Consider the following 16408-nt stretch of genomic DNA (forward strand, 5'->3'; position numbering starts at 1 on the left):
AATTCTTTGTGGTGATGGGGGGTGGGGGGCATCCCGGGAACTGTAGGATATTCAGCACCTGCCCTGGCCTCTCCCCACCAGGTGATGCTAGCACCCTCCCAGTCAACCAAAAATGTCTCCAGACATTGCTAAAAGTCCCCTGGGCATGTAAAGCGGCCTCTTGTTGAGAAACACTGATGTCAGTAATTTAAATGGGAAAGGGTAGAAAAAAAGAAGAGAATCTTTTCCTTCTTATATGCATTCCTCCTTCCAGCTTGTTCTATAGTCCTTCTTAAAATAAAAATCTGACAGCTCTTCGGAGGGGTTTCTGAACTGCCCTCTAAGGTTTTGGTGTTTAACTTCTCGAAGATCTTAATTTTCTACTATTACCTCTGAGGTGGCTCACACTTCTTTTCCCCAGGAAAATGCGTTACACTTTCCTTTTACAGTAGATGTAAAGATGTACAGTGTGTGTTTTAAAAGAAGAAAAAGTGAGGAGCACCTGGGTGGCTCAGTCAGTTGAGCGTCTGACTCTTGGTTTCAGCTCAGGTCCTGATCTCACTCTTCGTGGGTTTCAGCCCCTCATCGGGCTCTGCACTGACAGTGAGGAGCCTGCTTGGGATTCTGTCTCTCTCTCCCTCTCTTTCTGCACATCTCTCTCAAAATAAATAAACTTTTTAAAAAAGAAAAAGGGGCACCTGGGTGGCTCAGTCGGTTGAGTGTCTGACTTCGGCTCAGGTCACGATCTCACGGCTCGTGAGTTCGAGCCCCGCGTCGGGCTCTGTGCTGATGGCTCAGAGCCTGGAGCCTGCTGCGGATTCTGTGCCTCCCTGTCTCTCTGCCCCAGCCCACTCACATTCTGTCTCTGTCTCCCTCAAAAATAAATAAACGTCAAAAAAGATTTTTTTAAAGAAAGAAAAAAAAATGTGTGATCGGATGTGTTTCCTGGGTTGGATGGAGAGCAATGAGGATACTTGTTGGGATGCCTAAAAATTTGCACAGGTAGTTTTAAGTCTTCTTTCCATTTAATATGTCAATATTAAGAAAGCCTTTGAAGATACTAACGCATGAGTGTTTCTTGGGATTGACACTTGAACACAGAGTGTGTTTAGTGTAGTTGTGGAAAGTCCCTTGAGAGATAATCAGTGGTCAGCATGTGATCATTTCAAAAGCAAAAGGCACGCGCACTGTTATGCGTTAATGGGTAGAAATGCATACATCATCCTCTTGTTCCAAGTGCAGGCTTTCTCCTGCACCTGAGTTGAATTTCCCAGTTGCAATTTCATTATATTCAGTAGGAAGCGTCTCCTTTGAGAAATGATGGATCATCGAATTGGATGCCCTGCCAGCACTGTTTAGATTTCCCAGTTCATAACATACAGACACACGTCAGCTCTTATCTTACCTCGTCAGGCAGAACGAAATAACGTGGGAATTATCAAAACTTTGGATTTTATTAAAAATGTAACTGGGGTCTGGGAAGCTGATTTATTGGCTCTTTGGTTTTCGGCTTCCCCAGGAATAGCGTCAGCTCTGCTGATAAGAATCCCAAGTGGGGCTGTGGATTCTCATTAATTCAGTGGAATGTTAATGCCCCGAAGTGACAGGTCTATTTAAATAAGTGGCCCTGAGAAGCCATAATGAGGATGCGACTTTCTCTGAAGAGAAGCAGAACTCAGTGGAGGTTGGCAAGCTCTAGACCTGCCTAGGCTTTTGTACCTGAAGTGTGGTGTGATTTCTGTGGCATTCGGCCTTCGGGAAGCGGAAACAGGCAAACCCCTTCACGCGTCTGTGATCCCCAGCAACGACGCAGACATCCAGGAAGGTGTAGGAGCCTTGCTTAATGAGGGCCACTCTCCTCGTTGGTCCTGTGGTCATTCGTGTCCTAGGCGAGCCCCGACTGTGTGTGCTTCTGCAAAGCCAAGTGATACAACATCACAGCAGAGGTTTCTTTATTGTTTATAAGGATAACAGGAATCTCTTGTGAGCTGAGAATTTGCCAAGTTGGAATAATTTCAGATTAATTTGTAGAGAAAGGGCTAAAAATCAGGCATTCCATGTCACCACAGACAGTGTCTTAGCTTGGGAGCTTAGCTTGGCGCAAAAGGAAACCTTGAGACAGGAGGTGGGGACGACTAGTTTCTCTGGAAGGTGAGGGAGCCGGGTGAAGGATAGAAAGGGGAGACCCTGTGGGCAACTGGGACTCAGCCCTGCTGAGACTCCCTGAAGGACCAAGTACAAGGTATCTCAGAAATGCCTTTGGGGGTGGGGCAGGCTAGAAGGAGGTGCCCCATCCCCCACCCCCCCCAAATCAGGGCTCTTTCCTGAGACCCCGTGTCCTGACTGATCGTATTGATTGATCCCCAAGATACAAGCCGGGATGGCACACGGGAGGAAAGCTGCAGGAGCTGGTCCACAGGCTCCTGTGTCAGGAGAAAGGCCTCTTGCTGGGAGGGGACCAGAGACGGGCTTAGAAGGGTAGGTAATGTTGGGGGGCTGGCAGAGAATTTGGAAAGGAAGTGATGTGCCCAGGCTCTGTCTGCCTTCTTCTAGTCTGGCCATGACTGCTGGGGGGGACAATATCTGAGAATGAATGACGGAAGGTAGCTTCTTTTCCTTTGGCACCTGTTTGGGATGCTTTCTGCTTCCAGGAACAGACATCCTGACTTGATGGGGGCTGAAAGCAAACAAGCCTCTGTTCCCCCCCCCCCCCCACACCAGAAGTCTCAAGGCAGGCAGTAGCTGTGCAGAGCTGGCCCTGGGCTCCATGAGGACATCCCAGAACTGGGTTCCCTTTTCTGTTCACCCAGCACCCCTGACTCACCCAGCACCCCCATTCTCCCGGCACCTCCCATCCTCCCCACCCAGTACCCCCTCCCTTCCCACACAGCAGCACCCCTTCCTCCATCCAGCACCCCCTCCCCAGCACCTCCCATCCCCTCCAACACCCCCTTTCCCACAGCACCTCCCATCCCCTCCCCCAACACCCCCTTTCCCACAGCACCTCCTATCCCCCACCCAGCACCTCCCCTCCCCCCACCCAGCATCCCCCCTCCCCCAACACCTCCCCCCCACAACCAGCACCCCCCTCCCCCAAGCACTTCCTATCCTCCCTCACCCAGTACCCCCCTCCCCCCCACAGCACCTCTTTCTCCCCCCAGCACCCTCCTTCCCCCATTCAGCACCCCCCTCCCCCCACATGTTGGCTGGTTACTTCACATTGCACCAGAACTCTAGGCTTCAGATCTGTGTTTTAGACAGAAAGCGGCACTACCCACAGTCATCACTTTTATCAGGGTGCAAGAGCCTTCTCTTTGGGGCTCACTGACCCTTGTAAGAGAGGCTAAGGAAAAGGGGAACAGGATTGAAGTTACTGGGTTAGACCAGTATCCTCAACTGGGGAGGGGGGTGTTGCCCCCCCAGGGAACACATGCTAATATCTGGGGAAATTTTTGGTTGTCACAACTGTGGAATGCTACTTGCCCCCACTGGGTAGAGACTGGGGTTGCTGTTAAAAGTCTTAACGATGCACAGGACGGCCCCCACAACAAAATGATCTGGCCCAAAATGTCAGTAGTACTGACATGGCAAAACCCTGGTCTACGCCAGTCATGATGCATTGCCCAGAACTAAGTATGTTGCTGCCTTGAGTAAAATCGAGGACTTTGTGTAGACAACTCACAGCACTCAACATGGCAGCAAACGGACACGTGGGTAGGAGCCCACCTTCTGTCTGCATGGCTGGAGCACTGGGTGAGACAGCAGGGGTAGGGAGTGAGGGTGCCAGTGGGTCCCGGGGAGAAGATGCACACACCGGCCTTTCAGAGTCCTCTGTTCTCTGAAACGTTCACTTATAGAGTGTTGACCATCGGTGCTGGCCTCCCACGGTTTCATCGCTCTGTCTAGGCCATTAACGTTGCCCTTCTTCACAACATGAATCCCAGACGTGTAGCATGGCTCAAGTCCTCAGGCTACATTACCATAAGAGTGGCCTTTGTTCTGTAAAAGTGTGTGGTTTCCAAGATCATTTTGAAGGGTTGTTGTTGTTGTTTTTTTCTGTTTGTTTATTTAGAGAGAGATAGGAGGGGGTCAGAGAGGGAGGGAAAGAGAGAATCCCAAATAGGCTCTGTGACGTCAGCGCTAGAACCCAGTGCAGGGCTCGAACCCAGGAACCGTGAGATCACCACGTGAGCCAAAGTCAAGAGTCAGACACTGAACTGACTGAGCCACCCAGGCGCCCCTTCCAAGATCATTTGGGAAAGGCACGAAAACAGCAGGAAGCACTGAACTACCCTTTGGACAGCTGCTCCTTTAGTTTTCTATTAGCTTTTGAAAAATGTCTCTCTCAAGCCACGTTCATTAAGATTTTAATTTTGCAGTTTGTTCCTTTTTAAGTGACGTGCAATTAATTAAGGCTTAATGTGTCATCTATTTTTTGCGATGACATTTTTACTGCCCCCTTTTCATTTTTGTCAGTTTATAAATTGTACTCTGGCTAATGAGTTCCATCCCGATTTCCAGTTCCAAATAATTATCACTCTCTGAGTACGTCTATTCTTTAATGTGCCACAGAATTAAGCACATTACGAGGCAAGCCCAGGTGAGCGGGCCTGCCTGTGCCAGGGGGCCGCTGGAGGGGCGCCAGGCCGGGGAGGCTGCTGAGCCCCTCCTCGCCTCCGTTCAGCACGTACTGAGCCGCCACCACATGTCAAACACCTGGGTCCGCGTGAGACATAAATGCAGAAGCCTCTGCCGGTCCCGGTCCCTGGAGAGCTCACAGACTAGATAATTGCCCTAGTTCTCCACACTGCTTTGCCAGTCAAAGTATGACTAATGGGACCTGAAATCCTGAATGATTTTTAACTGTGTATGGGGCTGAGATTGGACCAAGATTAATTGAACAGCAATTCCTTCTTAATTTCTCTTATACGACTGCGCTGAAATTTATGAACATCTCATCAGGTTGAGCTGAAGTTTAAATTTGCAATATTAGGAGGGGGCGGTGGGTGCGACAGGGGAGATTTATTAAGGAAGTGACTAGTATAAGGGAGACTGAGGATATAGGAGTCAGGATTCTCCGGAAACACAGAACCAATGGGAGATACATGTTAAGAGATTTATTTTAAAGAATTAGCTCATGACCTTGGGGGTCAGCAAGCCCCAGATCTGCCGGGTCATCAGGCTGGAAACTTGGGCAGATGTTAATGCCGCAGTCTTGAGGCTGAATTCCTTTTTCCCCAGGAGTCTTTAGCTTTTGTTCTTGAGGCCTTCGACCGATTGGATGATGCCCACCCACGTTATTGAGGGTAATCTCCTTTACTCAGACAACTGATTGTGGATGCTAATGGCATCTACAAAAACAGTTTCACAGGGCACCTAGATTAGTGTTTGTTTAAATCCCTGGGGTGCCATAGTCTGGCCACGTTGACACAGAGCACTAAGCGTCATAGAGGAAGTGACCCTCCCTGACGGGTGGGCAGGAAATACACACAGAGGAGACCTTCTGTTAGCAACCTCGATGCCTCAGGTAGGTCCCTTGGCCACTGTGACTGCCATCCATTTTGTAGCAAACTTTTATGAAATGCATGCCTCCCACCAGCCAGGATGACATGTGTCGAGGAAACCAAAATGAGTAAGATGGGGGCTCTGTCCTGGAGAAGCTCATGGTCTGGTAAAGATGATAGACCCAGGACCGACCAACTCAGTACAAGAAGTGAAGGGCCACGCGTTTCCTGCACAATGGGACCCTCACAAGTGATTATTCCTTTTAGTGTTCTAGAACATTCTGGTGACATCATTGAAGAGTTCACACGTCTGTCTAGTCATCTCTTCATTGCTGGAAAGCCATGAAATCTTATTTCTTTAAAAATCCCATGATTTAGGGGCGCCTGTCGGTTAAGCGTCCGACTTCGGCTCAGGTCATGATCTCGCGGTTCACGGGTTCAAGCCCCATGTTGGGCTCTGTGCTGACAGCTCAGAGCCTGGAGCCTGCTTCCGATTCTGTGTTTCCCTCTCTCTCTGCCCCTCCCCCACTCTCACTTTGTCCTTCTCTCTCAAAAATAAATAAACATTTAAAAAAAATTAAAAAATTCCATGACTTAGGTGCTGAGTTCAGGTGGTTTTATTTAGGAAAGGCAAGCGATTAAATTAGGAGCACTTAAAGCTGGGTTGTGTTACAGTAGTGCACACAGTAAGTAGTTCATGGTCAGATGCAGGCTCATCCGGGTGGCACAGTTCCAGGGAGTCTGTTACTAGGTTGTGGAAATTTTTGCCTTTGATCCATTTCACTGTCTTTCACTTTCTGCCATTGGACGGGGAAAGTTCTCGGGGCATTCTCCCATTACTGTTTGCGTTTGGTTTCTTTCAGGGGCCGATGTCCATGCCCGGGACCCCCGCCGTGGGATGTCCTCCCAGGAGTGGGCTGCTTACACGGGACGGTTGGAGGCCGTCCGCCTCATCCAGAGGCTGCTGGAGCGACCCAGCCCCGAGCAGTTTGGGGAAAAGTACAAGCCAGAGCTGCCGCTCCCCCCGGAGGCCGTTCTGAAGCCCACGGGCTCCAAAAACTGCTTGCAGAGGCTCGCCGAGTTTGTGCGGTCCACGCTGACGCCCCGCTCACGCCAGGGCCTGGAGGATGGGGGCGTGCTGGACCATATGGTCAGGATGACCACGAGCCTCTACAGCCCCGCCGTGGCCGTCGTCTGCCAGACTGTGTGCCCCGAGAACCCTCCCTGTGTGGGGAAAAGGCGGCTGGCGGTGCAGGAAATCCTGGAGGCCCGGGGGAACCCGGACACGCACGCGCACGCCCCGGAGAGTGATCAGGTAGAGGGCGCCGAGCGGCAATCCCGGACCCCCCAGGCCGCGGGGGTCTCCAGAGAGGGGGCCCCGAGAGCCAGCCTCCCGTCTCCGCAGCTGCCAGGCGCCCCGCGGAGGGCCAGCCTCCTGCCCCTGCAGCTGCTGAGGAGGACCAGCGTGCGGCCCGGCGTGGTCATCCCCAGGGTGCGCATCAGCAAGGCGCCCGCGCCCACCTTCCACCCGGAGCGGGCGGCCGCCAAGGGCAGCACCAAGGACAGCGCCCACCTGCAGCTCCCCAAGTGGAGGTACAAGGAGGCCAAGGAGGAAAAGAGGAAGGCGGAAGAGGCGGAGAGGCAGCGGGCGGCGGCCGCGCAGAAGGAAAGGCGGGCGCCGTCCTGGAGGAAAAGGACGTGAGGGGTCGGCTGCCTGGAAGCGTGTGCGGCGGGGGGAGGAGGCGGCGGGGCTCGGCGCCGGGAAGGATGCGCCCCTCCGCCCCCCGCCCTCGCCCCTTCCCCCGCGCTGCACAGCCCCGCACGTCGCCGCACATCCCCTGCAGACAGGCTCTCCCGGGGGGCCCAGAACGCGCTCCATATTTATTCAGGCAGCACCCTAGAGTGAATTGGGCAGGGCACAACAAGATTAGCCTAAAACCAGTTCCCTTAGCAGTCGGTACACCTAGCGGGCAATTTGCCAAAAAGCCTACCTTTAGAACCTCACTTGAGAAATTTTTAAGACCAATGTATCAAAGGGCCTTTTCGGACTAATTTTGTATTTTAATCATGATCAAATTTGCCTTTTACTGGTCTTTGTATTTAAGACGTCATGAATACATTTGCCCGAAGACCTTTTGTTTAAGATACTGTTTCTAGCAATAATTATTTGTGATATCTCTATGATTTCATACAGAATTTGCGGAAGCCTCCCCTTTCCTTGATGTTTGCTCTAGTCTTTGCCTTTCCTTCTCATCCTAGGTGTGCATGAGCTTCCTACGTTCTTATTGATTTGATTAAGCGATGCTGAATATTTGTTTCTATTTGATGGAGGCATTTACTTTTACAGCAAAATGATGCAGTGAGACAGGGGGATCAGAGTTCCTTGTATCTTATTTTTAAAGCTCTTATTTATACAGTAATAATAATGAAGAAAAACCTGTTGTCGAAGTACAAAACCCTGCATAGAGAAGCATGTATTTATTGCTAGAACTAAACATTTTAAGCAAGGGACTTCAGATAAACTGGATGCAAAGCCTTTAACATATTCAAAAATAGATAGGAGAAAAACCTATTGCTTAATAAAACGGGGGCAAATGTAATAAATTTTTAGTAGAAATACAAAGTTAAGTTCTATGTACTCTTACAGAAATTGAATTCAGATATCCTTAAAATGTAAAAAAGATGCAAAAGAGTAAGGCGCCAGAGTGATACAAACCACTGAAAAGGGGGAGAGGGGCTAGCGGAACAGGGATCAGGACTAAACATTAAACAAACTCATCTTAGGCAACTTGTCCTGGCGTGGGCTGGGCCGCTCCCTCCTCCAGCCTCCGTTCCAAAGATTCCCTGGTGTGGAATTACTTTTATTTTTCCTTTGATGACTCCCTGTGATGTTCAGTTCATTCTCATGCTGACTTTGTAGAATTTCCAAGATATGGGGACTTCGGCAGAGCATGTATGCGATTTGCCCTGGGCTCTGAGCTCTCACTGGGAGTTTCCGTCCATACTTTTTATCTCTGAAGCACTGAGAAATTCTAATGACTCTCTGGCCATCTGGGTTGCAGAGTATCTGTCATATATATGCACTACTGACGGCACTTTATTTAAAAATTACCCTACTTGGAAGCCATAGATTTAAAATAGTAGAGACCGACCCTGGATCCACATGTCAGATCGTGCTGCTCCCTGGCTGTGTCGTGATGTGCACCTGTCTCATGATGTGGGCTGGGATGGCGCTGGCCTCTGCCTATCCTCCTGTGATGCTCGGCACCATTGGGCATTGAGCAATCTGGGGTCTCAGACTCACCTCTCCAAAAACCTCAACCAACAGTCTGTTGGGCAGCACCAGACTGATGGGAGAAAGTGCGATGCTAATGCTTTCTTTCAGCATCACTGATATTAGGGGGCTGCAGGCCACCCTTGTGTGTGAGTCGGGATTGGCTGAGTGCCCTCGGATGAGATGGGGACTGGTCCCCAAGGTGAAGAGAAACACACCTGAGCTCCCTGACAGTCCAGTCCGGCATTCTTTGAGATAACTTTCACGTTCATGTATTTTCATTGCTTTGAATGGCTGGCTGCATTTTCTAGCTGAGGGTCACTCTTTGTCACCTGGCTTCCGCTGTAGGTCGGGGGCAGGGGCACTGATGGGCAGTGACCTCCTTCTGCTCTCCACATGTCCCCACATTTGTTCCCTGCCATCTCCTTTGCCCTCTCTCTTCCTTTGCCTGTTTTCTTCTCTACTTTTGGCTAAATGCCCTGATCCTCCGTGGCACCACCACTCTGAGGTCTAAAAAGGGCAGAAAAGCAAGGCGATCGTGAGAGGCAGTGTGGTGTCCCTCTTGAATTATCATGTAGTGACCTCCACCTGCCCAGTGAATGAACTACAGATTTCCCCAGCTTCTTTGCAGTTGGTTTAGGACTTTGGCCCGGTCCGCTATGCCCTTTTAAGGGCAAGAGACCTCGTTTGCTCTCCTGACAGATGATAACAGCACCACCCTGCTGTGCGGAGCAGGGAGGACCCGGTGTCTGCTTGCACCCCTGATGCTAATTAAGTGTAAATAGTGAATTTCAAGTTGACAGGTACCTTCTCAGGGATTCATATATACATATAGTTAGAGGAAAAGATGAAGTATATTTTAATACTTTTTAGCGTTTGAGTGAATTATGATCACACTAGACAGAAGAAATATTTCTAACATGGTATCAGTGCTGCTGTTTTCCAGGGAGCTGTCCAGAGGCTCCCTCTGTTGAGATTTTCTGGTTATTGGAGACCCGGGACTTTGGCAGCTGAAACGGCTTTGGGGGTGGATGTGCGGTCACCTCGGCACCTCTCAGTTACCTCTTGTGGATGTGAACCCTTGTATTTAAAACAGAGTCAGCCTGTATGTGAGCAGTGGTGGCTGGGATAACAGAGACAGGCCATTCGTCACTTTTACCTCTAGAACTGGTTCCTCCGTGTCTGCTGTTGGGGTGCATGCCGTGGGAATGACAGTTTCTTGTCCTGGCTCATGTGGATCCATGTTCCACGGTCATCCCGGTGTGCCGTTCACCACTGGGGAGGCAGAGGGAAAATCTGGAAAGCCGAGGGAAGTCCGTCTGCAATGGCCTCAGTGTTAAGAGGCATAAGCTGTCGCGTCTTTGGCCACACTAGGGACACACGGCCCATAGCATCACGGACCTTCGTCACTGTCTCTGAAGCATCTCCCAACAGGCTCCCGGCAGCATGTCAGGAACAGGACGTGGGAAATCGCAGCTGGTTCCTTGTCTCAGCGTCGGGTCCTCCCGAGACACCAGGCTCATTCTGCAGGGGACAGAGATTCATGATGTCTGCTGGGACGTGAGGCCTGCATGCGCGGAGAGGCGGTTCCAGACGCCTCTGCCCACTTCCTTCCACCCTGTCAGTGGTGAGCGGGTCTCTGGGGGCCCGGCGTCTGCGTGGAGACCAGGAGTTGGTGTGCAAGATAGAATCCCACGAGGCGAGGCCGGACCCCGTCCTGACAGGGATGCCAAGCCCGTGTTCCGCAGGGAAGAATCAGGGTACCACGTTAGGAAGAAGGGCCTCCCTGAGAGTTAACTTAATGAGCCAAGACTCAGAAGGGGGCACGATTCATCCCTTGTAACCTCTGGCAAGAGCACTGCCTTTCCCCCCTCGTCCACACTACAGTCAGAGAGGAGCCTGTCTCTCCCTAATTTACCTGTTTGCTCTAGGGAAGGCTCTGATGGAAGTCAGGGGTTCCTCCTCCCCCAGGCTCCCCTGGACGTTCCTGCTTGCTCCTTTCCTGTCTCCTACAACACCTGTCCGCCCCGCAGCGTGGAGGCTCATCATGACCTACTGTGAGCTCCAAGTCGCCGTCTTTCATGCGATCAAGTACAAGCACTCGTTCTTCCTTACGGTATTTGGGGAAGCTCTGACACGCTGCCCGGGTATTTGCTCAGCGCCCTTTCCGGCCCACGTGGGTGACTGGGCTCTGCACTGTCTGTGGGTACTCCGCGTGCCGGGTCCTCGTTCCCCGCCACGGCAGCCTCACACCAGCCCCCTTGAGCCAGGCCAACGGCCTAGAGGACCACTATCCTTCAGGGAAGGGAAGGCAGGAGGTCCGTCACAACCGGCCCATGCAGAACGATGAGGTCGCGTTCATGTGATGGCAACTGGAATCTGGCAAATAATCCTCACTGTGGGGGTGCTGTTACCCACAGAGAACTTAGGACAAAACCGGTCTCCCTAAAATGCTGGCTGCCGTTTTCTCAGCTTGACACCTCGATGCGTCTAGAACTTGTTTCTTTCGTCTGTGTAACTCTTGAGTCAGCTGCCCATTTCTGTGGCCTCGAATTCACCTGTTTCTTCATTAACGTGGAAAACAAGCGGCTAAAAAAATTCCTCTGGAGGCTGGTTTTGGGGGGAAAAAACCCGAGACAAACAGAAAAACACGAAACACAAAACTTCACCACTACCCGAATTGATTTAACTAGTTTTCGAGCGACTCGGTTGAATGCCCGTGCCGTGCGCACAATTTCTGCATTGTGTCCCAGCCTGAAACAAGACTTCTGAGAGAGGCACGGTCCCTGCAGCGCTCTGATGGCCCTCGGCTGCAGGCCGAGCCGGAGTGCGAGGTGTGTGATAAGGTGTGAGTGTGCCCACACGCACGTGCACGTGCAAATGAACAACTAAAGGAAGAGCAGGTCCTGTGTTCGCAAAGGTGACGGCTGCGGTGGCTCCCGGGGAGCGTCAGGCGTGACCTTCATCGATGTGTGTGTTCAGGAGGGTTGGACGGTCCAAGACCTACTAGAAACACTTCACCCAGTGGGGCGTGGAACACAGATGCATGTCGTAACCCGGATCTTCTCGAAGTGGAGCGTTGGGCCAGGCGCCTCATGTAGGACAAGGTCCAGTCGCCGAATCGGGGACATCTCTCTGCCTTTGACGCGTGTCCTCTGCCTTGAGAAGCAAAAGCCAGAGAGGACTCTGCTTGGGGAACTCCAGCAGACTTTCAGCTGTGGCCACAGAGTGGGGACTGAACTTCGAATTTGGTGCCAGGTTAGCCCATAGAATCAGCATCTTACCCCGAGGAAGCACTAGGATTTTCCCAAATCCCAAGTATGAGGTACTCTAAGCAAAGCTAACACAACTTGGGTTTTGAGAGGCGTCGATTCTTCATAGTATTACACGTTTATATTGTTTTTAGAGGAGATGTAGGTGAGAAACAAAAACGAAACTGGTAGGGCAGTGACCTGTGTTGACCCGACGCCATATAATGTCTTGGGAGCTTGCCTTGAAGCACTTTATTAACACCAGCTCTTGAGCAGAAGTTCTAGAAGCTGGTTTGGAACTGCACAATTATGGACGACTGGATGAAAACCAAAAAAAAAAAAAAAAAAAAAAGCTGTAAACCTGGAAATGTTACCAGCAGCTCTCCGAGCCTGTGGAGGCGTCCTCAGGAATTTGAACGATACACCCCTGGTCAGTTGAACAGAAAAAGGTTTCCTTGGAATTCTCTTCATTGAAATCATTGTCCTGCCTTGTCATGTTTTGGGTGTCTGAGGATGTGTGTTTAATAATGGCAACTTTATGGCAGTCTGAGAATCGAACAGACTTCTGCACGGGGTACCAGATTTCAAGTTCTGCCATCTTGGGATAAGCTCTGTTTTCTGAATGTAAAGTTATTTCCATTGTCATTTCTGAAAATGGCTGTTTTGAAAATGTTGACCGGGGATAGCATTGGGTACATTTCATAGCTTTTTATTTTGAAGGTGAGTTTTGTTACGGTTTATAAAAGATATTTTCCTATTTAGACCTCAGGGCTATTTTGGGACCTACAAATAAATGTGACTCCCAGCAGCGTCCAATTCTTGGTATCGAAAACGTTAATAATCTTTACGTTAAATATGATACATTATTCAGCATAAAGAATGTGTCTGTTCCCTGTCACCTTCTAACAAATTCTGTATCTAATATTTAAAAAGGTTAAACAAAAGTAATGTAAAAATACGGGGGGATTGTGGCTACAGGATTAAAAAGCGCTTGTGAAATAAACTGTACAGGGGTGTGATATTTGACGTGTGTAGGAAATGAGACAATTAAATACGTCACATATTTTTCATGTCACTTCTTTTGATCGGGATAGATGTGCACTTTCTTTTTCTGACACACTTTTACCTGAACACGCTTTACTTTTACTTTTTCAATGGTAAGATTTTTAAATTAATGGTTTATCCAAGAATATTTTCACTTATGTTAAAATAGCATCACTGCAGCCCACGCACTAGGAGGTGGGCACCCTTCAGTCGTCTGTCCATGTATCTACATACATGTGTCAAAACAAAAATACGGTTTTTATTTTAGGTTTATTTATTTTGAGAGGGGGAGGGGCAGAGAGAGAGGGGGAGAGAGAGAATCTCAAGGGTCTTGATCCCTGGAACTCCAAGGTCATGACCTGAGCTGAAATCAGGAATCCGAGGCTTAATTGACTGAGTCCCCCAGGCGCCCCAGGTTTTGTTTTTCTGTGTATTCTTTTTCCTAGCTGATACAATGTAAATGTTGTTCTTTGGTTTCTTTATTTAAAGCATGCTTTTTTTTTTTTTTAAAGCATGTCCTTGAAAAGCTTTTTAAAAACTCTAAAACTAATTTGATTTTCTTTTAATGGCTAGAAAAGGAATGTACAAACACAGAAAAAATGAACCAAATGCCGTGAAAGGGTCTCAGATGAAAAGTCCCTGACCCTCCTCCCTTGGGGCAGTCCCTCAGATGAATTACTTAGGCATCCTTCTAGAAATATATATATATATATATATAAATATATATATTTATATATATATTTATATATATATATTAAAAAAAATTTTAGGATGGGGCGCCTGGGTGGCTCAGTCGGTTAAGCGTCCGACTTCAGCTCAGGTCATGATCTCGCGGTTTGTGGGTTCGAGCCCCGCGTCGGGCTCTGTGCTGACAGCTCAGAGCCTGGAGCCTCCTTCGGATTCTGTGTGCCTCTCCCTCTCTCTCTCTGCCCCTCTCCCACTCACACTCACTCTCTCCTTCAAAAATAAATAAACATTAAAATATTTTTTTTTAAATGAAAAAATTGTAGGTTTTATGTAAGTAATCTCTACACCCCACGTGGGGCTTGAACTCGCAAGTCTGAGATCAAGAGTCGCATGGTCTTCTGACTGAGCCGGCTGGGCGCCCCCTAGAAGTATATTTTAAATGTTTTTTCCCCTTCCTGTGTCATCCAGAGGAGTTCCTGTAGCACGTACAGCTGCTTTCTCGTGTTTTGGGGAGAGTGCACTTGGCCCCTTTGCTCGTGTCGGTCGGTGGCACCCAGAATTGCTGGACACAGGTGTGCCGTGGCTCACTTAGCCATTTCCCGGTCCCGGCTCATTGCGGTGGTTTCGGCTCCTACCATACACAAGTAGTGAGGAGCCTTGACCTGACCTGTGTGCACAAGTGAATGTTTCTCCGGAACAGACGCGTAGACGGGATTTGCCGGATGGAAGGGAAGGCCGATGTAAATTTCGGTAGGCACGGCTGTGTTGTCCTTTCCAAAGATTCCCAAGAGAGCGAGTGAGGGGATTGGCCCACCCGCAGTGGACGAGAGAGGCTGTGCCCCTCCCGCAGCAACACTGGCTGGTCATCAGACTTTCCGATGTTTGCAGTCTGATGGTTACAAAGTTGTATCTCATTTTAATTTTCGTTTCCCCGATTATGGGCGAGGGAGAGCCTCTTTTGATGTGTCTTTTGACCATGTTCTTTAAAAGAAATTTTTTTTTTATGTTTTATTTTTTATATTTGAGAGAGCACATGCAGGGGAGGGGCAGAGAGAGGGAGGCAGAATCTGAAGCAGGTTCCAGGCTCTGAGCTGTCAGCACAGAGCCTGATGCGAGCTTGAACCTATGAACCGTGAGATCATGACCTGAGCCGAAGTTGGCCGTTTAACCGACTGAGCCACTCATGTGCCACCACCCCCCCAAATTTTTTTTTAATGTTTATTTTTGAGAGAGAGAGACAGAGACCGAGCACGAGGAGGGGAGGGGCAGAAGGAGAAGGAGACAGAACGTGAAGCAGGTTCCAGGCTCTGAGGTGTCTGCACGGAGCCCGATGTGGGGTTCAAACCCACAAACCACAAGATCACAACCCGAGGCAAAGTCCAACGCTTAACCGACTGAGTCACCCAGGTGCCTCAAATTTTATTTTTTTAAAAGTAATCTCTACCCCCAGCATGGGGCTCAAACTCCTGACTCCAAGCTCAAGACTCTCACACTCCACTGACTGAGCCAGCCAGGTGCCCCTGGGTTATTTTCGATGAGACCGAAAACAACTCCTATTTATTTGGAAAATTCAGCCCTGTCTCTAGGAAGTCTGAAGTCTGACACATTAAAAGATCATAATTCTACTCCCCGAAAATCATAATTATTAAGGAAGGACCTAACTGGGAAGTCACATTTTAAATAAAATTGTCCAGGCCACGACGGTGATTGGAGACTATTTGTATTTGTCGTTTGTGTAAACACAAATGAGGTGTGTATGTGTTGGGTAGAAATATTAGTAAATAGGAATATGTACGAGGGATAGTCCTTTAGCACAGTGAAAACCGGGGCGTGAAAAGTGAGGGGGGTGGTCTTGCCCCCGCTGTTTTCCTGATTGAATCCGCCGGGAGACGGTGAAGCCCCAGGTCCCCGCCCACTGAGGCTAAGGGTGCAGTGGGACAGGCCTCGGGAGGGTGCACCCCGGGGTGCCCTCCCCCGTCCGCTGGCTTCCGGAGCAGCGTCTCCACACGGGGCAGTCGTGTGGCCAAGTACATCATCCCCCGAGGATGTCAGGACGGCCACCTGCCTGTAGCCCCGGTTCCCCTTCACCAGGAGGGGTTGCTGGCTCTCCAGGGTCACTCCTGCCCTCTCCCTTGGTGATGTGTTAGCTGGTTTGCAGCCGGGGGGAGCGGGACAGGTGGCCTAGGTGGCCTGAAAGTCCCCGGTCTGCTGACAAAACAAAGTTAGATGTGCAGATGGCTCAGGTCCTTGGTGAGCTGGCCAGCAGCTCCCGATCCCAGGGGTCACCACCTCCCCCCCCCCCACATCAGGGTTGGCGAGGTCACAGCCGTGGGTGGCTGCCACCCAGCACCGCCCACCTCAAGACCTGTTATCCTGCCCGAGCTCATTCTTGTCTCACTTAAAAAAAACAAGCAAACAAGCAAACAAAAACCTACAAAATGTTAATACATTTTCCTGGCAAATAAATAAATAAATAAATAAATGAAATGTGTAAATCAGACTCTAACCTGCCTTGATATTTTAAGAGCGGTATTTACAAAACAACACCAAGAAATTCAATCGCAGGGATATGATTTCAACTTTTCTCTAGCTCTTACTGAAAAAAAGAAAAAGGAAATTTGTCAGCGTCGAGAGCCTAGGTGAGAAGAAGCTGGACCCCGGGAGCCGGG

General features: G+C 49.8%; 1 protein-coding gene across 2 annotated transcripts in view; it reads left to right on the forward strand.

Annotated features, from left to right (window-relative positions):
• ANKRD33B (ankyrin repeat domain 33B) overlaps nt 1-13071 on the forward strand; it is an 84252-nt gene extending 71181 nt beyond the window's left edge. For both annotated transcript variants that reach the window (XM_058715653.1, XM_058715658.1), the window contains one exon: nt 6347-13071. In XM_058715653.1, the coding sequence (XP_058571636.1) occupies nt 6347-7185 (839 nt within the window). In that variant the 3' untranslated portion in view covers nt 7186-13071. The remainder of the gene's footprint in view (nt 1-6346) is intronic.
• Nucleotides 13072-16408: the final 3337 nt, after the last annotated feature.

Source organism: Neofelis nebulosa, chromosome 1, assembly GCF_028018385.1.
Source record: "Neofelis nebulosa isolate mNeoNeb1 chromosome 1, mNeoNeb1.pri, whole genome shotgun sequence".
NCBI classification, from domain to species: Eukaryota; Metazoa; Chordata; class Mammalia; order Carnivora; family Felidae; genus Neofelis; species Neofelis nebulosa.